The following is a 22449-nucleotide window of genomic DNA, read 5'->3' on the forward strand; positions in this document are numbered from 1 at the left end:
GGGGAGGGGAGGGAGTCGGGTGGGGTACCGAGCCCAGGGGCTGGCAGGAGGTGCGGTGGGAAGGTTGGGAGGGTGTGGTGGAAAGTTTGGGAGGGCGTGCCGGGGGTCTGGCCCGCTGCACAGGACGTCGGGAGGTGATGAGGTTTCCAGCGCTGCCCTCCAGTCCTTCGGGGTGGTCCGAGGTGGGGGAGCCCTGCGAAGTCTGTGTCGCGGCGGCCGGGGCATGGCGGAGCCTCGCGCGGCCTCCGCATCGCCGGGCGAGAGCTTTGCCTTCTGGGCGCTACAGGTACGAGGGCCAAGCCCCCTCTGCTTTAATCTGGGCTACCAGTACTTCCCCTTGCTAGAACCAAGCAGATTCCTCCATCGTTATCTGGGCGCGGGGAGAGGTGGGCTCTCCTAAGTCATCAGAGCCCTACTCCCATGCAGAGGGGGAGATGAACGCTGCTATAGATGCTGGAGCGTTCCCTGTGCGTGGCTGAGCAGATCTTCACCACCACAGCTGCGGTCAGAGTGCAGCTCCTTTCCCTCCCTCCTTTTGCCTCAATTCGGCCATAACACAGGAAGCACCGAAAGAACAGAGCCCAGAAGATCCCAGCTAATTTCAAAAGCACTGACCTGCTAGTGGTGCGCTTTAGTGCCCACACAGAACCTTTGACAGAAGCTGTACCATGCAGAGCTGAACTTGCCCAGCATGGCTTCATGTGAGGCTTTGTAGAAGAGGCTCCTCTTTTGGTTGATGGGAAGGCATAAACTCCTATTACAGTGGAAGCAGAATTAGGACCAGCTTTTGTCTCTAGCTGTTGGCTCCACAGAGGCGGGAGGTGGGCTGAAGTTGTGGGACCCATCCCTCTGAAGGAATTCTGGAGTTTCAAGAATGGGGTTGGCATGCAGGGCAAGTTGGTAGGCACACACACGTGGAGGAAATACAATCACATTTGCCTTTTTGCAGAAAAAATGCCGGGGCTAAATTCCAGGAGGCACATCACTGGAAGAGAAGAGTTTTAAAATAACAGTTTACTTTTTTAAAGAGAGTGCTGTTGTGCTTTCTGAGTATTCAAAATACCCAAATTTTCAAAATAGAATCCTGTACCTTGAGAGATAAAGTCTTGACTTTCTTCTGTGTTTTTTTTTTTTGTTTGTATGTTTGCTTGTTTTGGTTTTTTGTTTTGTTTTGTTTTAATCTGAAACTGGAATTTGCACTTATTCCAGTTGTCAGGAGCAGGGAATTTCACTCAGTAACATCCAACATATGGCAAAATGATCTGTGAAAACTGAATAAAGAGTGTCATTGAAGGGGAAGAGTCATTAGAGGACAGGCAGTGCAGCACAGATGCAGATTGCAGGGGAAGGGGAACTTGTTAAAGATAGACATGTCTGGCTTTGGAGAGAGTTTATATGCTTAGTTACTTTCTCTGTGTGTTGGGTATGATGTGCTGGGGAACAGAAGGCCCAGAAGACTGTTGTAGCAGGTCCCAAGGCCAGGCAGTTGTATGCCTCCTCCAGGAGAATTTCCTAGGCTTGCCAAGGGATGGCAAATCTTACATGGCTCGCCTGTTGAAAAGCAGCACAGTTTGCCACCTGAAGCTCAGAAAAGCATGCCCACAGAGGGCAGAGCCATCAGCATCTCTCTGTGCTGCCTGCACTGTGAGGGGACATGTGAGTCTGCTCTGAGAGGAGGCCAAGCCCAGTCTGAGCAGAGGCAGAGTGCAGTGTGTGTGAGTGCTATTTCTGTATACTGCTTTCTGATTTAACTAAGGGTTAACCAGGCTCAGAACAGTTTTCGGGCTCCTGCAGAAAGCTGCAGGTAGACATCAGGTTGGTCACCAAGCTCAAGGATCACTTGTGGTTGATGCTGTACTCTTTTTCACCAGTAGTCACTGTGGAGCAGAATAAAGGTGGCATGGAACAGCACTGCAGCAAGGGCTGAAGGCCTCAGACACACTGGCCCTGCTGATGCCTCACTCTGACTGCCCTTGGCACCCTGTGGGCCTGAAAGCACAGCATGGTCAGGATGAGGAGGAAGAGACTCTGGGCATCTTGCATCTGCTTTGCAGCTTTCTTTTTCCTTGTGGTGACGCTCCAGGTACAGGGGCAAGAGCAGGGGGGAATATATATGTGGTCATATTCAAGATGTGATGCAATTCTGGCAGCTGAGAGGGATCATTAAAGGCAACACACGTGTTGTGAGAGAAGTGTTTGAAGACATTCTGTTGGCAGGATTGGCCTGGTGATGCCTGCTGACCCCAAAAATGACATTACACAGGGAACTCCTTGTCTCTTGGAGGAGTTCCTCAGAAGTGGTGTACCAGGCCACACCATGGTGCATTGTCTCCATCCAGTGCTGCCTTCTCAGTCTTCTCAAGGCCATGTGTTTAACCTGGGGGGACAGAGATGTATGGCTGGACCCATCTCAGGCTGATATGGCAGACTGACGAGGAACATCAGAGTTCAGTGGTGATGGGAATCTGCCCAGCAGATCTGACTCAAAGGCCATTCTTAGCATTGGGAAGTCAGTAGATGGTCACTAAAAACTGAATCGGGAGGCATATTGCAAGGGCTGCTCCAAAACAAATGCCTCCTATTTTATGATGTTGGTCCACAGCGTCAGTAGCAGAAGTTGGTGGTATGGCAGTAGAGGTTGAACCTTCTTGCCAATATCCTGTTACATTTTGTTGTCACGCACCAGATGGCAGCAGAGGGGCAGTCTGACACAATGGCGTCTAAGGTGAAAGTGCACTTGAAGCGAAGATGTGTATGTACTTATAGGATTATTTGAGTTATATTAGTGCACTTACATCTTACCAAATTCCTAGACAAATAAACCTTATCCACAGCCAGTATCCTGTCCACTTGCCAATATGAGAGTGTTTTCTGTATTTTCTGTGCAGCTGCACTGTGCACAGCTGACTGTGTGTTGTCCCAGCATCCTGTGTTGCACAGAGCCTATTTAGTCTAGTTACAATCAGTGTATTTTACTAGACAGTAAGAGTGAATGACACAGCAAACAGAAAAATGAATGCATGCAGTAACACAATCAGGGAAGATAAATGTTTTCAACCAACTTAGTATAAACAATGCTCTCCTGCCTTCTGATATCCTCCTTCAGAGCCATCCAAAAAGTGGAAGTGCTGTGAGCCAAAGCTGTCTGGTGGGTATGAATTCCATCATTCTTGCAGCTGTTCCTGGGATGGTGTTAAGTACTGCCTGTGAAGATGCACACAGAAAAATAGGCTCTGCCTGTGAAGATGCACATGCAAAAACCATCCATATGGTAGCAGGAAGGTCATTGCCTTGCTGAGGCTAAGGGTAGCTTCTATGTATCCTGTGGCATCATCTATGGGCACCATTTCTGTTGCTTCACTTTCCCTCAACAGACCTCCCTGCTCTAGGACACTTGGAATTCGTACTGTTCAATCGTGTGTGACATGGCCATATCTCAGTACAGAAATTTACTTCCTCTTCCTTACCTATTTAAATTGAAGCTCTCTCTGTTCTGATGTAAATCACCTGGACAGTATTTGCAGTCAGTGAAGTGTATTCACTTCCTTAGCTGATAGAAATTTCAGAGAGGCTTACTTACTACTTGATGCTTGAACTCTAACATGTCATGCAAATGTTCTGGTTAACAGCAGTGATGCACTCTGACATGTTTGTTTTTTTTTCCCCTGAAGGTTATCACTGAACTGGGCAATTCAGAGAATAAAGCAGCATTAATCTCCAGTTTACACAGTGGCCCACTGAAGCCTGATGAGAGGCATGCTTTCCAGCTTAAGAAGAAGGAACTTTACAGCAACTTCAGGACAGAGCATGATGCAGATCACTACCCCATCCTGCTCTGGTGGTCTCCCCTGACTGGAGAGACAGGGAGATTGGGGCAGTGTGGTGAGGATGTTTGTTTCTTTACTATTAACAAGACCTACCAGCACAATCAGATGACGAGAGCTTTTTTGTTCTATGGTAAGGAGGTATTTCTTTTTAAGGGAGAAATTTTCCCTCCTGACCAGATATTTTCCCTTAGGCATTAAGTATTCTAGGTGGAAATCACTGAGGAGAAGAAGGCTTACACAGCTCGCTTTGTTAAATTTTGCCTGGTGCTGAATCCATTATCAGAGGATAATGCAAAAGTACTCTGCAAAAGTACTCTGAAAAGTGACCATGCACATCCCTTGTCTCATGCTGCTTTCCCGTCACACATGTGCTCCCTTTTAATGGCAGAAAAGATCATTTCCTGTAGTTGCCAAGTCTTGAAAAGAGTCTGAGATCAGGCTGTTTTTTTTCCAGTCTTCTAGCTTATCACCCCCAGCAGAAGTTCTGCAAGGCCTTTGTTGCACTTGTGCAAGTCTTTTGTCTTAAGATAATGCCCTTGTGCCAAGAGATTGCTAGCAGACTGTAAATGGAAAGTACTGAAAGAAATGTATTGATTCCACACGGGGAATGGCAGCTAGTGCAGCCTGCTGAGCTATTCTGGCTCTGCTGCCTTAGAAACTTCCCACTACTTGTACTGTAACAACAAAACACAGAAGAGTCATCTTTTAAAAGTAGGCTTTATTTTGTTACTTTTCCCCAATCCATTGCAGATAAATAACATAACCTTAGGTGGAAAACTAATGACAAATAGTTTTCTGTGATTGGTAGATTCAGCCCCTTTGTCTGGAAACAAAACAAAATAAAAGAGTCCTGATTCTTCATTCACTTGTTCAGGACACAGGTGAGCTGGAAACACAGGGAGTGGGGGGCCTTTTATGTAGTTGTTAGCAGTAAGCCAAAAACCTTCTCATCAGTAATCTTTTCAGAGCTCGAAGTAGGTCAGCATTGTCTGCTGATAATATAGTGGTCAAGCATGAAAGCAAATGAATAACAGTGAGGGAATGAGAAGTTGACCCAATTAAAGACATGGAAAGCTAGGTCCACATCACATGAAAGTTGTGAGGTATTTCTGGTCTCTGGCAGCAATTTTGTTTGCCTGCTTCAGCATTAAAAGAATAATTACTGTTCACTTTTAGCCGATGATGATTTACTTTAGCAGAACATGATTTACTTGCTGATTTTTAAAAGATTACTTATACTGGCCTATAGATCTTCCCTGTAGTTTTTCTAGTGATGCTCTCTTTGAACTGCATATAAAAGCATCAACATATTCAGAAGTGTTACTAGATTTTAGACTACAATAATTGCTGCCACTGCTATAATCTGCAAAGACAAGGGGTTGAAAGTGAAAAGTAATGCTGTGTCAGTACAGAAAAGCACACCGCCCCTTGTTCCTTAGATGCAGTTAGCTGTAGGCCTGCAGAAAGGGAGATTTTGACATTCCAGAATTTCCAACTGAATAGCCTACTGAGTGGAAGAAAGCTTGAACATCTGCATGCCCGTGCTAAGACTGGATCAGGGCACAGCTTTACATTCCAAAGAAGTTCATTCATTCCCTCCTAATATTTGGTCAGTGAACCTGTCAAAAAATGAATGTTTGAAAGAGTGGAAAGAATATTATGCAAAATGTGGTGCAGATGTTTTCCAGCAGAACTGCATTGCTATTAACAGCTGCTTTTCTGCAGCTTGTCTCTACTTACTATCCTGGCCTGGGAAACCTGTAAGTGTGGAGGATGACTTTGTCAAGTGCCACCATCTCTCCTCTGGAATTTGAGATGTGACATCCACTTGCTGGATTTTGTCTATATCTTTTGGAGGGATTCCAAACTCTGCCTTTTCAACATCACATACTCACAGTGTTTTGCTTGTAGCATGAGCTACCAGTGCTGTTGCTCCTAAGAAAAACTGCATCAGCTGTAGAGGGATAAGCCCAGCTTTTCTGTGCTGAAGAGTTGAGTGCCTGGAATACAAATTGTGAGTGAAAGATGTCTCCAAAGATGTAGAACTCCTCCTGACAGCATCTTTCATTTTCTCTTGCACTTTACCACATATCTAAGAATTCCTAATTAATAGTTTGGAAGTTGAAATTGCTTGTCATTTCAATCTTGCTATGCTTTCTTTATCCCGTCATAGGCTCATTCATTCCCTTTTTTTCATGGGTTGGTAACATAATGATATTATCTACTCTTTAATGCTCAAAAGCTTTTTGTCTGCTTTCTGGATTGAGATTGGCTAAATGTTATACTAGAATCAGTCATTTTGGTGTGATTGTATCTACTGTGCATTTTTCTTTCAGTTTCTCTTTGGTTAATTTCGTCTTGTTTAATAAAGTTTCTACACGATATCCTTGTATCTCCATCTCATCCCTTTTCTGGTGTCCTTCCTTCCTGCATTTTCCTTCCCTCTCCTCTACAGTGAATTTTCCTTCTCCCTCACCTCTGCAAGAGAAAGAACTGAACATTTCATTATGCACTGCTGCTTCTCTTCTGGGCTTCACTTAGAACAATACCTTTTCAAAACCAAATAGGCTGTATAAGTAACTCTGTGAGAATTTGATTCATTCTCATTTTTCTTCACCTTATTTCATCATTACCACACATAAAAAGCAGAGGAAGTGAATAGCTCTTTTTTGGTGTGTGGCATAGCACTTCATCTTTTTACTGTTTGGGGCTTGGGACCACCTGTCAGTGGAGAACAAAGTCACATACTTGGTAGCCTCCAAAAAACCTCCAAAAAACGAAGAAAAACCTCATGCTCTTTGAATGGTCTTGCTCTGTAGGAGGTTTTTATCTTCTGGGCACTTATCGTATATCTTTGCTACTTTAGTGAGGTCTTCCATTGCTTTTATAAGGTCACCCTTGTAATCATCTTCGCAGGCTTGTGTAGCCACAGAGATTCTTGGACATTTACTTCCTTCTTTATGTATTAGCTTTTAGATGAAAATTTTGGGTTAGACTTTTGTTAACTCCTTCTTTTTTATCATCAGTAGTTTGAAATCAAGTGTAGAGCAAAGAAGAAAAGGTCATGAGTGTATTAGAGATGGCAGAGTGTCTTGTATGAAGTAAGGGGATTTGTTCTGTCCTCAAAATCAGCTGTTACATTTGTTTAGGTTTACACTCCCTTGCTTGGCAGTACAGGTTAAAGGTTTTGTATGTCCAGTGCTGGTACTTAAGTCAAAACCAGATACGATTTTAAGATGGTGAGGAACTGTCTTGGTAGAGATTGATCAGCTTTGCATTTAACTTGAAATAAGGCTAGTTGTATGGATGTAGTACAATGCAACTGAAGGAAGAGAAAGGTGCAGATGCACGACTTGGTATTTTGAATTCAATTTTGCACAGACCAGCCTTTGAGAAAACTTTTCTAGGTTTGACCTGAAACTTCCACCCTAAGTTGTTTGAGAGGCTCACAGTCCTTCCAGTGAGGTGCAAGCAGCTGCAATTGTCTGCTTTTAGAGTTTAGGCTTGATTCTTCCTCTAATTCTGACATGAGGTTGAGTCTTCTGCCAGAGGTTATTCACTTATGTATCTGATAGTCAGCTGTGAAGTATCATCTGTTAGTTCTCTCTTTGATAAACGAAGTAGATTGCCTTCCAAAGTCTATAATACAATGCCTTTCCAGCACATCAGGTTATTCTTAAAATTTTTTTGCATAACTGTATCCGATGTTTTAGCATCTTTTTTTGTTATTTTGGTACTAGAACCAAATTCATCCCTGTAGTGAACATTTCCCTTTCATCCTAGATAGAGGCAATACCATCTGTTCCCCTATTTACATAGACAGAGGATTATTAAGCATCTGATTAGTCTCCCTTCAGTGCAGTAAAATATAAAATTTAGCGTGCCTTTGAAATTAGAGGCTTTTAAACTAACATGACTTGAAAGTAAATCACTTCTAATGTTAACTACCGATCCCTAGTCTCTAGATTCTTCTGCTGCCAAGTTTGCTTCTATCTGTCATAACACTCCATCGTTGCATGACACGCTCTCTTGGTGGTGCTGCCTTATAAATACAGTGTTGTAGGGCTGATATTAAATTAAAACTGGATTTCTATGTACTGTACTTCAATGTGACGTGATAGAGAAAGGACAGACTAAACACTGTTTGCTTTTGTCTAGGTACTGACTTCAGTATAGACAGCCTACCTCTTCCTCGAAAAGACCATCATGATTGGGCCCTTTTCCATGAAGAGTCACCAAAAAACAACTACAAACTTTTCCATGAACCAGCTATCACCTTATTCAACCACACTGCAACCTTTAGCCGTCATTCTCACCTACCACTGACCACTCAGTACCTTGAGGACTTAGAGGTCCTCAGGTCCTTGAGACATATGATCCCAGTGCAGACAAAGAACAGCCTGAGGAAGCAACTTGCACCACTTGTCTATGTGCAGTCTGATTGCAATGCTCCTTCTGACCGGGACAGCTATGTACGTGAGCTGATGTGCCACATTGAAGTAGACTCTTATGGAGAATGTCTACATAACAGAGACCTTCCTCAGCATCTCAGAAATCCATCTGCCATGGATGATGGGAACTTCCATAAAATACTGGCACAGTACAAGTTCATTCTTGCTTTTGAAAATGCTATCTGTGAAGATTATATCACTGAAAAACTCTGGCGGCCTTTGACGCTGGGAGTGGTACCTGTGTACTTTGGTTCTCCCAGCATTATAGACTGGCTTCCCAGCAACAAGAGTGCAGTCTTGGTATCTAGTTTTTCACACCCTCGAGAGCTGGCGCACTATATCAAAACACTGGATCAAAATGATCAAGAATACGAGGCTTACCTGGAATGGAAACTGAAAGGAGATATTTCCAATCCAAGGCTGCTTACAGCGATGAAGGAACGCAAATGGGGAGTGCGAGACATCACCCAGGACAATTACATTGATACGTTTGAGTGCATGGTGTGTAACAGAGTGTGGGACAACATCAGAAGGGAAGAAAAGGTACTTATAACTTTAAAATGACACTAGGTTCAGATTTCCCCTAGCAAATTTGATTATCAGTTTTCTGGCTAGTCTACTACCACTGGTACTGCACTGTCATTGGGTTGTACATCCTCATGTCAAAAAGTATTGGCAGAAGGTGTGAGTGCATGGCCTGGGCATGTTTTAGTCATTTTTTAAAGCTGTTAATGAGCACAGTTATCAGAATAGATTAAAAAAAAAAACTTTGCGTCCAGTAATGGAACTGGTTAATGGCTATAGTACCCTACAGCTCTCCTATAGTCATTAGGCGAAATATGTGATGGTGACAATCTGAGCAGTATGGTAACTAGTCAGCTAGAAGAGGAAAGATGAAGAAAGCATGTGAAATTATTAGGGTGAACTGAAATGGGGAGTGCAAACTAGCAAGCATTACATTTAACAAGACTTTCCTGGCTGAATCCAGTATAAATCTACACAGATGTCCACTCTTTAAGCTAGAAATACAAACAGGGAAAGGTGTAAAATGGATGAAATGTAGAGATTCCTTTCCCATACTTTTTTGGCTCTCCATTGAAGCAGACTGTGAAGACCAGTCTGCTCTCCTAATCACATTTATAGCTTATTTTTTTTTCTCCTTAAAAAAAAATCTCATGAAATGCATGCATATTTATGATGAAAATTGATTATAATAATGAAAGTAGAGCTCCTTGGCTTGGGATTTCAAGTTCACTTAGCTGATGCTGCTTGTTTGCAACCAGACTTGATCTGAGACTCTGGCTCTTGTCAGCTTGATTGCCCTTATTCTGGCACCTCAGGGAGAGTTTCCACTCAGACATTTTCAGGGGCATGGCTAGAGCCTTTGGTGGAAGGGTGAATGTCACTGACACACTTTAATAATTTACTAATGGCATAGAATTGTTCTTCTCTGTCTGGCAGGGTCCTTGAATAACCCATTCCTTTTATTTCACTGCATTGCCAGGGATGGCTGCCCCAGAGGAGGAGTGCGGAGGTTAACCATCTGAACTGCCCCAAACCTGAGGCTTTCTGGTTCTCCTCTTCAAATCCCAGCCAGGCCTCCCTCCAGGAGATGTGGATAGCAAGTTTTGAGCAGTCCAAGAAGGAAGCCTGGGCGCTGAGGCAGCTGGTGGAAAGGAACAGGAATTTTACAGCTCAAGAATTTTGGATGCTTGTATTCAAAGAATAAATACAACAGCTGTAAAACAAAGTGAACTCCTCAGAGAAATCTATGCCGTTTTTTTTTTTTTTACAGGCTGCCTTACTGTATGTAGGATTGGAAGTAGACATGGAAGACTGACTTTGGTATGTTCAGTGCTCAGCAAGTATGAGGTGCTAAGCAGTAGAATCACACTTCTGGATGGTAGGTGCGTGTGTGTGTGTGTGTGTGTGTTGTCATCAGCTCAAGTATTTGAGCATAAAGCACAAGTTCATCAGGGTTCTTAGGGCCCAGCGTCAAGCGTCTAGCTAGTCCCCATGAAGCAAATGGATCTCTCCCTGTCTTTAGATACATGCCTATGTTCATAGTCTCAGGATTCCTTTCTTCCCTAGTCCAGGATCCTCCTTTGCTGCACTGACATCCACAAGCTGGAGAGCAGCTGACATCATTACGCTGGTACAGCTTGTGTGCTGCTTTGGATGTAGGGAAAAAAATTGGGACTGTGTCCCTGGCTAGCTGTTTATTATCAATTTCCCTGGCATCAGCAGGTTTGGCAGGGACTTGGCGGGCTTTGTGTCCTGACACTGAATGCCAATGTAAAGTGCATTAGTACTTGGCACAGGAAAGCACCATCTGTTAGTGTCCAGGGACAGATTGAATGAAAAACGTGCTGGCTCAGATTTACCCACCATCTTCTGCTAAAATAAGCAGAGCACACAAATGTCTCCACTCCACAAAAATAGGGGTGGCCTCAGTCTCACTTGCCATCTTGCCTTTCTGATGATGGACTAATTTTTGTATAATATATAAACATGGAATTATGTGCTTGAAAGGTCAGGGATAAAACTGAGAGTCCATTGGTGCTGAAAAGTCTTCTGAAAGCTCAAGAAAGCAAGCTCAAGCAAACTGCCTACCTGTTCTAGCACAAAAGACCCAAATTATATAAGTTGCTCCAAAAGTAATGCCTCCTATTTATTTCCATGGAAACTACAACAGATAAAGAGCACAATAACAGTATTTGATAAAGCAAATTCTCAGCTACAAAACACTGTTTTTCAATGTACTCACGCCTATTAGCTATGTATTTTTGCCAGCCATGAAAGAAAGCCTGCATGCTGTGCTCATAAAAATTTGCACCAGTGGAGGTGACCCAGTGTCACTGTTACTAGTCCTGAAACACACCACCTACCACCTCACTGTGCTCACACCCACTGCTTGGTCTCCACAAACATTCACTAAGCATTGATGAATGTCAGTGGTGCCATTTATTCCACACAGAGGAATTAAATTTCACACCTTTGCTTCATCCACACTTCCATGTCAGCCTCCATTCAGTCACACTGCCCCTCTGCTGCCATCTGTCACATGGCAACAACATGTAACAGGATCTTGGTGGGAAGGTTCCACCTCTACTGCTGTACCACCAACATCTGCCTCTGATGTCATGGACCAACATCATAAAATAGGAAGCATTCCTTTCAGAGTAGCCCTCATGTTTAATCTGACAAAGAAAAAACTTAGTGATAGTGATTATCACGTTCCAGAGGACACACCTTTGTACCAACTGTTGCAATTCTCATCCCCTTCAATATGTGGAGAAGTCCATTTCCACAGGAGCTGCACAATGGCAACATATCTGGGGAGCCATTTGTATGAGGGAGAACCATTTTTATGATGACACTATCAAGAAGTTCTTCTAATCACTGGAAAGGCAGATGTTCACCTATCTGATAACTTATATGTAATTGTTCCTTCTAGCAATGAGAAAGGACGTGAATAGTACGTACACTAAGAAATTCAGCTGCAAAATTTACTTACACTGGAAAAAATGCCTCTCCAAATTGCTGGCAAATTCTTAATCACTTTTCAATCTAGCAGAAGAAAGCAATTTTGTGATCACAAACCATACAGCACTGGCCTTTGTTTGTATGACCACGTACTTCCTTTTGCATGAGCAAAACAGTCCCACTGAAATCTCCCTTTTGGTGTTTTACCAGTGTGGCACTCAGAACCTGTTGGATAGGTTTAAAACTCTTTCTCCATTGACCTACATACAAATTATAGTAAGCTCTACAAATAAAGCAGACCTTCAGGTAAGTGGTGTTAACATTAGACATAGAAGCTTTCCTAAATCAAGACCTAGGACTGAATATAAGTCCTTTAGCATTCTCAAAGGGAACTGCTGAATCCTAGCCTGTCACCATCAATTTCTGTTTCTCTTCTCTGGATGGCACAGAACAACTGCAGCACAAGAGACTAACTTCTTTTGGTGTGATGTTCTATGGTGCCAAAAATCTTAAGCCAGGTTGTTTAAAAACCTCAAGAGCTGCATAAATGAAGGGTTTTTTTGTTTTGTTTTGTTTTTTTTTTTTTTTTAATTTTTTTAAAAAATTGTTTCCCTGGTAGAATCCTTCTGACCCTTAGCTTCCTGAGCAACTTGGTAGATTGATATGATCTAAAGATATGAGGCATATTTACCTGAGAGTCTGTGATGCATTGTTATCCCTCATTTTACCTTGGTGGAATAGGAGGGAAAAAAATAATGAAGTTCTTGGTTTGTAGCTCACATTCTGATTTTCAGTGTGGTCAGTAGCATATGTTTCAAAAGAGGTAACATCTTCATCCACTACTCAACAAAGAAGAAAGCCCCTGGAGTGGCTGGCTTAAGGTGCATTGTGATATGGTGTAATTGTCACTCTGTCTCACAGTGTCCTCTCATGATGCAGCCTTTCTAAAGGACAGAGTTCTTGGCTTCCACAGGCTAGTTCAGAGCAACCTAAAATTGGTTTCTTGGTCTTAAATCACCCTCTGGAATCTTTTCTCCTGTGCTGGGTGGAAGGAAGTTGTAGTGAACATCATTCTGGGATATTTGGACATATTATGACAGTGATATCTGCAAGTTAATCAAGTGCAAGACAAACTGACCATGAATTTTACGTCAATCTCTTTTCTACCACTGCCCTGAAAAAGAATAAGCAGAAGCTGCTGACCAGTTTCTGTTTGTTTGTTTTTTAATTTGTTGTTGTTTGTTTTTTTTTTTTTTGTTTTAGCTGATTTACTAACCTTCCCTCTGTGGAGGGATTTGTAATTCCAGCCAAGAGGAATCCAATTTGTTTGGCAGGCTTGTATATATCCTGGATGGCACAGGCCTGTCTTTTTTAGCTTTCTTTTGCTTTAAGAAAAATGTAGCAAAACAGTTGAGACAACTTCTGTATTTCCAACAACTAGAGATGATGCTGGACTAATAAATGCATATTTACCAACCTCTTGCGTAGTGGCAACAAGCTGTCATGGTTTCCCCTGTTGCAGGATATGAGATGAAAGATGTTGGCTCCTACTGGGCTTGCATTTATTCCCAAAGCACCCACATCCATCAGCTTGCCCAAGAGTCAAGCAGTATGTGCCCTTTGGACCTGCAGTGATATTTGCATCTGAAATAGAAAAGCTCAGGACCAGGGTGCTCATCAGAATATGGCTGTGGTCAGCTTGGAGGTGCCCCTGGGAATATGCAGCAGGAGCAGGGGCCTGGGAGAGGCTGGGGAAAGAGCCTTGGAGATCATCCTTGGACATAGTCTTGCTTCTTCCTCTCCCCAAGAGAAATCTGAATTGGAACGTGGATAAGTGAGAGCAGGGCTTGCTTTCACCTTTCTGCTACACTGCCCTGGCCTCTCTACTCGTAGCCTCCTCCTTTCACCAGCTCCCCCTGACACACCTGCATCCTCATGCTTCCCATCACCTGTGGCATCTGATTGTGCAGAGAAAGAAAACACAGAGAGTTGGGTTTGTTTGTTTGTTTGCTGTTGTTTTGTTCTTTTTTGTTTGTTTTTATTGCTTACATGTCACCATTTCTTTTCCACAGTGCCAGAGGCCTGAGCCTCATCTCCTGTTCTCTATGGGGCTTGTTTCCCATGCTGAAGGCCTGGTCTCGCCCAGTGTGGTGATAATCAGGTGTCAGGCTGCAGTGAAGCAGCTCAGGTGAGCCACAGAATGAGAGAATATCCTGAGTTGGAAGGGACCACAAGGATCACCACTCCCTGTGAGGAGCTGCAGGCCACCATGAGGGCTCCCCTCAGCTCCTCTGCTCTGTGCTGAGCACACCGAGGGACCACAGCCTCCAGTCCTGCCATCACAAAGCTTTCTTCAGCTCTCTAAGAGCTGCTTCACCTCCTGAGCTTCAGACTCCAAATTTCTTCTGTTCTCTGAGCTCTGACCACTCAACCAGTTTTTCACAGATTCTTTTTTTCCCCTGCCTTCAAAAACCTTATTAGCATTGATACCAGACAGCATTCTTGCTTTGTTTCGTTCCTTTACAAGGGCTGAGTGGGGTGGGGGTGTTAGCACAGGTGGGAGCAGCTCGTGTGAGGTCACTGCACTAAGCATACATTAGGGGAACAATGGAGTATTTACCTCAGAGAATGAACAATAAGCCAACAACTAGGAAAATAATTGAAGAAATGAAACATAAGGAGGACTCTGATTGCATTCATTTCAATGCAAGACAGGTTTTAGTCCTATGCTGTTGGGTGCACAACTGTACATTGTGATCTTCAGCAGTCAAATCTGAGTTTTCCTCCCTTATTCAGCATTTTGCTGAAAAACAGAGCCAAACATTTGCTTCTGGCAGGCTTTAAAGAAAGCCAAGGATCTTGATGCCAGTAGTGCTCATTTGCAAAGTCTGTGATGCTCTCCTTTTTTTTTTCTTTTTTGTCAGCAGCATGGTCTCAGCCTAACACAAAGCACAATGTCAGTTGTGATGTGCTACTACAGAAAAGGATGTAACCAGTGCATATGCAAGAGGTAAAAGTAGGCAGCATAGTGCTCCCACATGTTGCACAGCTCTGTGAAAGCTGTGCAAGAAACAGACTGAGATTAAAGGTAGGCTCTCTGTATGTAATTAATTGCAAGAGAAGCGTGTTTGAATTACCCTAAATGGGAGAAGTTTCTCCAACAGTGGCTATAGTGGGCCAGGTCATATGGAACGCTGTGAATGCATGCTGCTGTGTTGTGCTGGCTGACAGTCGTAGTTAATAGTTTTTAAACCTCTGTTGTTTGCAGACCTTGTTTTTAGTATTTATCCTAAAATAAGGGTGAACGAATTAATTATTGAAAACCATTTGCTGAGCTCTTGACTGCTTGGCCTTGGAAAAAGCTGGGGTGTGGAGATAGCAGTTTGGCATGTGACCAATGAACTGCCTTAAAAGCAAGCTTGTTTAGTGTAACCACACATATTCTGCAGGGAAAAACTTACTTGCAGAGTGCTAAGGTTACAAACTATGGTAGAATAACAGTCACCTGTGTAACTCGTATTTTTAAAAACAGTCTAATTGCCCTGAAACATTATGGGCAGCTGGGCACTACTGGGCTCATGAAACCCCACCCATTTTGCATCTCCTGTTGCATACCCAACCCACACACAGACACATGCAGACAGAGGCACAAACACATACACACACAAATCATTTGCCTTCTCACCTGTCCCTTCAGATGCTGTCCATTCTGAACCAGAAGTGAGGTGAGAGCATGGGGACAGCGCCTCCACAGTAGACTTAGCCAGAGGCTGTATCCCCTGTCCAGGAGCAGAGGAAACATTTGACTTCTCTCACCTATGGGGTATTAGACTTGCCAGTCTGGAAGTCTTTCATACACAGCAAGCCGTTTTAAACAGAAATAGGCATTGTGTTGCCTCCTACAGGCTCCATGCAGGAGAGAACAACCTGCTGGGTAAGAAGGCTCAGGGAACCGATACATACTACAGAACGCATGTTGGGAGGCCTAAGTGAAGCCAGCTCTGCTTAATGCAGCCAGTCCTGACTTTGCTGCATGCTCCAGGACTGCTTGGCAGCTATGTTTACTCCATTGTGATGCTGTTTTGTCCCTGGAGAGAAGCTAGGGCTTTGTGTCCCACTGGTGTGTGAGGTGTCATTGGACCTCTGCTTGATACTGGCTGCTGCAGTCCTCTGGGAAGGCAGTGTCTGAGGCAGCCTAAAGTGCAGTACCTGTAACCTGGAGATGTGACCAAAAATTCACTGGTAATAATCCAGTGAGCCTTCCAGGCTCATGATACCTGTGAGATGATAGCTGTATTATTTTAACTGGCAACCTGAGAGTTTTGGTTTGTGAAGTTTCCGATTTCAGGTATTTATTCACCAGTATACCCTTTTTTTTCTGTGTGTGAGTAGGGAAATGATCTCATACTGCACCCCTGTTCCAACAACTGGAGCTTTGAGAGAGACCTACAAACTTTACAGTGAGACCTGTGATTAAAACTGAGAGACTTGGCAGCCACAGCTTGGCTCCCAAGGAATAGCAGATTCTGTATGGATCCTTTATCCCTGGGATCGTGTGTGCCTTCTGTAACTATGCTGAAAACTCTCAATTTGAAACTCTCACTTTTTCTGTGGAGCGTGAATTAGTAATGTGCTAAAATGTGCTGCTAACAGTTGTTTGCATTTAAAGCGATTACTCACTGTTCCTGACTGATGCATTTGGTCATTTGCCATTTTCCCCAAGTCAGCAAAAATCCATCCTTTCTCTCTGTGCTGTGTATTTTGTGCAAAGACCACAGAAACCCAAGATGATCCACTCTAGGAGGTGGGAGCAGTATTTAAAAAAAATAGCTAATAATGGAAGTAATTTCAAACTCTAATCAGAAAAGTCCCCTTCATTGCCTAGAAAGACTTAACCTTAGAACTCATCTGTATGAGAGGACAAACTTGGACTGTCTGGCCTAATGCCTAGAGCCAAAGCCCACAACCAAGAGATGACCAGGAATCTAGACCATAGGCAACAGTCATAGGGACAGTATCTTTTAAGATACTCCAGTGCAAGCAACATCCAGGGCAAGCAATATTAAGACTTGCTCCTGTTTCAGCATGGTTGGCCTGTCCCAGAAGGGAATGATTACCCCGAGATAGGCAGAGCAGCTTTGTATGCTGGTTCCTGCTGGGAAAAGACATTCCCCAGAGGTAGCCTCTCTGCCATGACTGTCAGCAGTACTTTGGAAGGAAATCAGGATTGCGTTTTAGGGTCTATATGCTAGAAGCAGAGAAGAAAATGGCTGAGAACCATAGAATGTCTTGGATTGGAAGAGACATAAAAGATCACATAGTTCCAGCAGCACTGAGATAAACATTCTGACAAATACACAAAATCCTCTTCAAAACAACCTTGAGCCTGTTCTTGGGGTTGGCTAAGTTCATTAGACATGTGAGTGTGAATCTGGCTTTTGGGAGGGGCTCTCAGGTGCATAAGGCATCAGGAAGAGATAATCATGCTCAGGAGCCAGCCTTAGCTGTGTCTGCCACCCCTATGACATTGTTTGAATACCAAGACCCGTTATGAGGGGAATCCCACTACTCTAGAGGCCTGAAACTGAGCTAGAGATGCAAGTGAGGGAAAGCAAGGAGCTGCCGTGTATAGTCTAACTGAAGTCAGTGTTACCCTGTTAACATGCTGGCACAGCCCATCTGCTGGTACTTTTCCATACAGCTCATGATTGCTACAAGGGAAAATGGACCTCTTGTATCCTGTGAAAGAAACAAACAGATCCATACCCTTGAAAAAGAGCTTGTCTTTCTGGGAGCCTGCCCAGCTCAGAACTGAAGGAAGGTGATCATTTGCTGTTATTATGGTAGTTTTATCTGCCATTGAGACGTCTGAATACTCCGCCACTTTCAAAATCCACCTCTGATTCCAATACCTTAAATTTCTGCATTTGATCTTTTGTTGCTGGTTTAGAAATTTTTTCTGCTTATCCCACCCATGTCCCATGTATCACAAGGTCAAAGGTACTGTGGTGTTTCCTTAGAGGGAGCAGTTAACAGTGTGGAGACAAATCTCATCACTAAGATGTTGATTTCTCCTTTGTGTCTCTTGCTTCTGGCTCTGCCTAGAAGCACCTAGGACTGTCACAGCACAACATGGGTTTTGTAGGAATGTACATCCCATCGGAATGTAAGTGTTGGGTCTACTGAGGGAAGAACAGGAGAACTGGAAGCAAGTTCCAGGCTCTTAAAGGTGAGGAAAGCAGAAATTCCTAAATATGAGATATGGGTTCTATCCACTGTTCCCCCACAGAAATAGGGGAGACAGTAAGTAGCCAAAATACAGTGCAGGGCATCAACATTCCCTTGTCCCAAACAGCAGCAGGGCTACTGAAGTCGGCCCACATACTTGTTAGCAGATGGGAGAGCATAACCTTGAGAGATGACAGGACTGACTCAGCCCTGAGGATGCATTTCATGGTCAATACATCCTGTGTCGATTAGCTTGAATTCACATCCATGATGCCTCAGTCAACCACAGCCTCACAACCGACATCAATATTTAACCCCACGCAGAACAGAAAAAAAAAAAAAAAAAAAAAAAAAAAAAAAAAAAAAAAAAAAAAAAAGAAAAGAAATCCCCAAAACAAATCCCAGCAAAACCCCCTCCCGTGACTCCACAGGTCCTGTTTCTGCAGAGGGTGGGCAGCAGGTGCTCGACCTGCCGCCGGGCAGCAGCTGTAATTTCCATTAGGGCCACGAGGTGCCACTGCAATGCAGGGCACTGCTGCCACGCCGCAGCTGTCCTGGACAAGGACTTTTCTCTGACCTTTTTACTGTGATTTTTGTCCCTCTTGTAGCTTGCATGCTTCTCGAAGATGGTGCATTCAGGTCCTTCAGGTTTGCCTTTAGGACAGGTGTGTGCAGGTGCAGGTGCAGGGGTGCAGGTGTTGTTTCTGCTCTGCTCTATACAATGGAATGTGATCTGCTCTTAGGATCACCTGAAATGACTGTTCTGCTTGCATGCAGGGCACTGGTTTGTGACTTTATAGCCCATTCATAAATGCCTCAGTCTGTGCTGGGGGCATTCTGAGGCATGCGCAGGGTATGTGGCACAACCAAACAGCTACGCTGCCAGTGGGATTTGTGTACTTTGCATTGCCTAACACAACAGGGGACGGAGTCCAACACTGCTCATGGCACCCAAGGTCCTACAAGTACATCACTCTTCTTACCTACCCGAAAAGCCCTGCTCTCCAAGAGATAGCGACTAATGGAAGTTTTCACTTTCAGTCCTCTGCAGTTTCCTAGGGAGGCCTGCACAGCAAACCAACTGTGAAACAACAGAGTCAGTGACAGCAGAAGAGCATAAAAGGAGGAAAAGGAAATGGGCAATCCAGACAGCATTATTGACACATCTGCTTGTAAGAGGCTGTATTTACAAATGTCTAGATTTCCACCAGAGTGGCAGTTATCTGTAGTTTATTAACCAATTTCATCATACTAAATCATTAGTCTTACATCAGTAATATTCTAGTACTGAACTAATATGAATCAGAATTTTAGTACTACAGTTTGTCATACACATGAAGAAAGTGGGTAGGTGCTGTTTTGCAAGCACGTAAAATTATGTGACTTCTCATGTTGTATGAAGAGTCAGCAGGTCATTAGTTATATTACAATATTCATATTTGTATCTCACCTAGGATCAATCTGAAATGTGATTGATCCTTGTTCTGCATTCCTGAAGTTTGATTTATGGTTAAAGTACTTCCTATGACAGCAGGTTGGATTGTGCCATCCAGCCAGTAAGGTCTGGCTGCTTTTGTGCAGGCAGGAGCAGCGCCTTTTCTGCAGGGTGTTATGTTCTTCAACAAAACTTCCCGCTTTGCCTTTTCATGCTCAATTCAATCATTGGATGCTGATCTCTTGTCTGTCACTGTCATCTACACAGTACTCCTCCATCTCCCCACTGTGTTGACCTTCCACGTGTGTGACAAAGGTGCCCTCTGTGTAACAGTGTTTCTTCATTCTGGTTTCCTTATTTTTTATTTAAAAGCTGTAAAAACACAGTGCAGTGAAATCTTAGGGAAAAGGAATAACACTAGAAGTTGGATAGTAAAATGTGACTTAGCAGTGAACAATTAAAGGTTACTAAAGAAATGGGTGTTTTGTTAGGAATTTATAGTTTAATTTCTCCATCAGTTGCTAGCAGACATATACAAAATTATTCATAAGAAAGAGAAATTCAAAGAGGATTGAAGCATGCTTAAAAATATTCATAAGCTCTTTTTCAGAAGAACGTGGCATTATAAGCAAGTAGGGTGAGTTGCTTAAAAGCTCACAGGGACCTGGCAACCTGCTGAGAGCTGTTTGATGGCACATGCCCAGGCAGAGGGAGCCAAGGCGAGTTTGCTGGTCAGCAGAGAACACAAATCTGACTGTCCCACAACACAAAGGAAGCGACTGGGCATCTGTTAAAACAAAGATACAGGCATGCGAAGGGGGACAACATGAGTCAAACAGCTGTTGTCCTCTCCTGCCATGCAATGGACCTCCCAGGTAAAGCTGCGAAGAAGTTGTCTCCAGGATGACCAGGGGAAGCTCAGGCAGGAGTATTTTGACTCCTTTAGTCTGAGAAACACAACGAGGCAATGTGAAGTGAAAGGGAGACTTCACGCAGACACAGGTCCTGAATAAACGTAAGCAAAGTATGACTTTCCTCTACTTTTTCTTAATGTATATCCTTACCATATGCTCTGGGCAATCCCTGCTCTGCTTGCTTTGATTTTAACTGTAGGTGACATGTGCCTTGTAACAAAGAAGCCGGGTGTCTGTGATAGAATCAATAGCGGAAAATTTAATTAGATGAAAAAGGGGGGATGGGGAAGCAGTATTAAACCTCCTTTTCCTTCTTCCTCCAGGAGGCCTATGTTGACAAATAGCTGAGCCCTTCTCACTGATGTGTCAGTTTAATAAGGAGAGTCTTGACAAAAGGGAGAAGTCATTTATCACCATGATTTAAAACATCACATTTAATCATGATTTAAATAAAAAGCCGAGAACTTCCATTTAAATCATTGCATACATTTTTGCCATATATAGGCTATCAGGATTTCTTCTCTTCCAAGAAATCTGATTCTCATTTGCTGATACCATCTGACACAGCTTTTGGCTGAGCGGGGAGTGCAAGCAGTACCCACAGCTATTCTTCACGAAGTTACATGGTTTAACATGTTTATTCAGATTAACAATTTTTACATTGTCTATGATATTGAAAGACAAGGAAGACTTGTTCCTAGCTAATGGTTCTTTCTTGTGATTTTGGTTAAACTACTTCTGGAAGAGAACTGAGATTCAGTTGAAATTACATAAAAGTACTGTATGCATGCTGCAGAAGAGAAGGTTTATCAAAACATGTCCAGCATTTAAAACCTAAGTGATTCATTAAAAAAAAGTAATATGATCCTTATCCAGTGATTTGAATTTAACTTCTGGTCATAATGACCTTCCAGATTTTAAAAGAAATAAATCTCATTTTACATCTTGTTTATATTCATAGATTAGAGAGGAAAATTAAACTTTTCTGCCCTTCCTTTTACCTCCCAGCTCTCAACTCTGAACAGGCCAAGTAAGAGCTCCAGAACAAGAAGATGATCTCCCTGCACCTTTGGAAGTGGTTTCTCTTGCAAGCTGACTTCAGCTTTTCAAAACACACCTTCTCCAGGGCTCAAATAAGGATTTCCTTTATCCCTCAAATAGCAGCTCTACACTTTTTGAACTACACTCACCTCATCTGACTTTAAATAATTTCAAATGTATTTAGTTTTGTAAAGAAAAATGACTCATGTTTTTAGGTGCATAAGTAAAAAAAGGCAAGCAACCAATTTATTCTTACCTGCTGGTGAAAGAGAGGAAAGGCTGGCATTCTCTCTGACGTGCTGTGCTGATGAGGCAGCGGCGCTCTTCCATTGAGGTGAGCAGCCAAAATGGCAGCGGTGGTGAGCTTCCTGGGACACCAAGCACAGAATCACAGAATGTCTGTGGTGGGAAGAGACCTGTGCAGGTCAGCTACTCCAATGCCCTGCTCAAGCAAGGACACCCAGAGCAGGTTTCCTAAAAAAACACCTAGACCATGTACAGGTGGCTTTGGAGTATCTCCAAGGATGGAGACTCCACTGTCTCTCTGGGCAACCTGTTCCACAATGCCTCTGGAGATGCCACAGGCAAAGCAAGCATAATAAATGGCAAATTTATTTGGATCTGCTCTAAATAATCAAAAATTGGCAGCTGTGCATGCTGTACTTGTGGGAACTCTGGCAGGAAGCTCCCCAGGGTGGACACAGGAGCAATGTGATGGGGACAGCAGCAATAGCTGCATATAGCCTGGGCCTCCAGTGTGCTGGTCAGAAGTAATATACTTTCCTATGAGTTCCTGACAGAAGTTACGCCTTCCTGGCCCAAGCCTTACAGAAATGTGAAATGGTGATTACTGCATCCTGTGGCCTGTTTCTGGGCTGATAGGTGGGGAGTTTCTATCTTAGCTGTGAGCTGCCACAAGACGCTAGCATTTCCTGCACTCAGAGGATGGTGGGAGAACATCAATTACCTTCCTTTTTCCTTTTCCTTTTCCTTTTCCTTTTCCTTTTCCTTTTCCTTTTCCTTTTCCTTTTCCTTTTCCTTCTCCTTCTCCTTCTCCTTCTCCTTCT

At 43.4% G+C, this 22449-nt stretch overlaps 1 protein-coding gene across 6 annotated transcripts in view; it reads left to right on the plus strand.

Moving 5' to 3' along the window:
* FUT10 (fucosyltransferase 10) overlaps window positions 1–18301 on the plus strand; it is an 18809-nt gene extending 508 nt beyond the window's left edge. Inside the window, exons 2-5 of one of the 6 annotated variants that reach the window (XR_002433515.1) lie at window positions 3672–3957; window positions 7986–8821; window positions 10074–10181; window positions 13837–18301. Coding sequence is in view for 5 of the 6 variants with exons in the window: in XM_021381249.1 (XP_021236924.1) it covers window positions 2003–2083; window positions 3672–3957; window positions 7986–8821; window positions 9783–10007 (1428 nt within the window). In the remaining variant the exon portion in view is untranslated. Of the gene's footprint in view, window positions 1–1871; window positions 2084–3671; window positions 3958–7985; window positions 8822–9782; window positions 10036–10073; window positions 10975–13836 lie in introns of those variants that run through there. The other 5 variants (XM_021381249.1, XM_021381250.1, XM_021381252.1 and 2 more) reach the window with 5 other exon arrangements.

The sequence above is a fragment of the Numida meleagris genome, chromosome Z (genome assembly GCF_002078875.1).
Source record: "Numida meleagris isolate 19003 breed g44 Domestic line chromosome Z, NumMel1.0, whole genome shotgun sequence".
NCBI classification, from domain to species: domain Eukaryota; kingdom Metazoa; phylum Chordata; class Aves; order Galliformes; family Numididae; genus Numida; species Numida meleagris.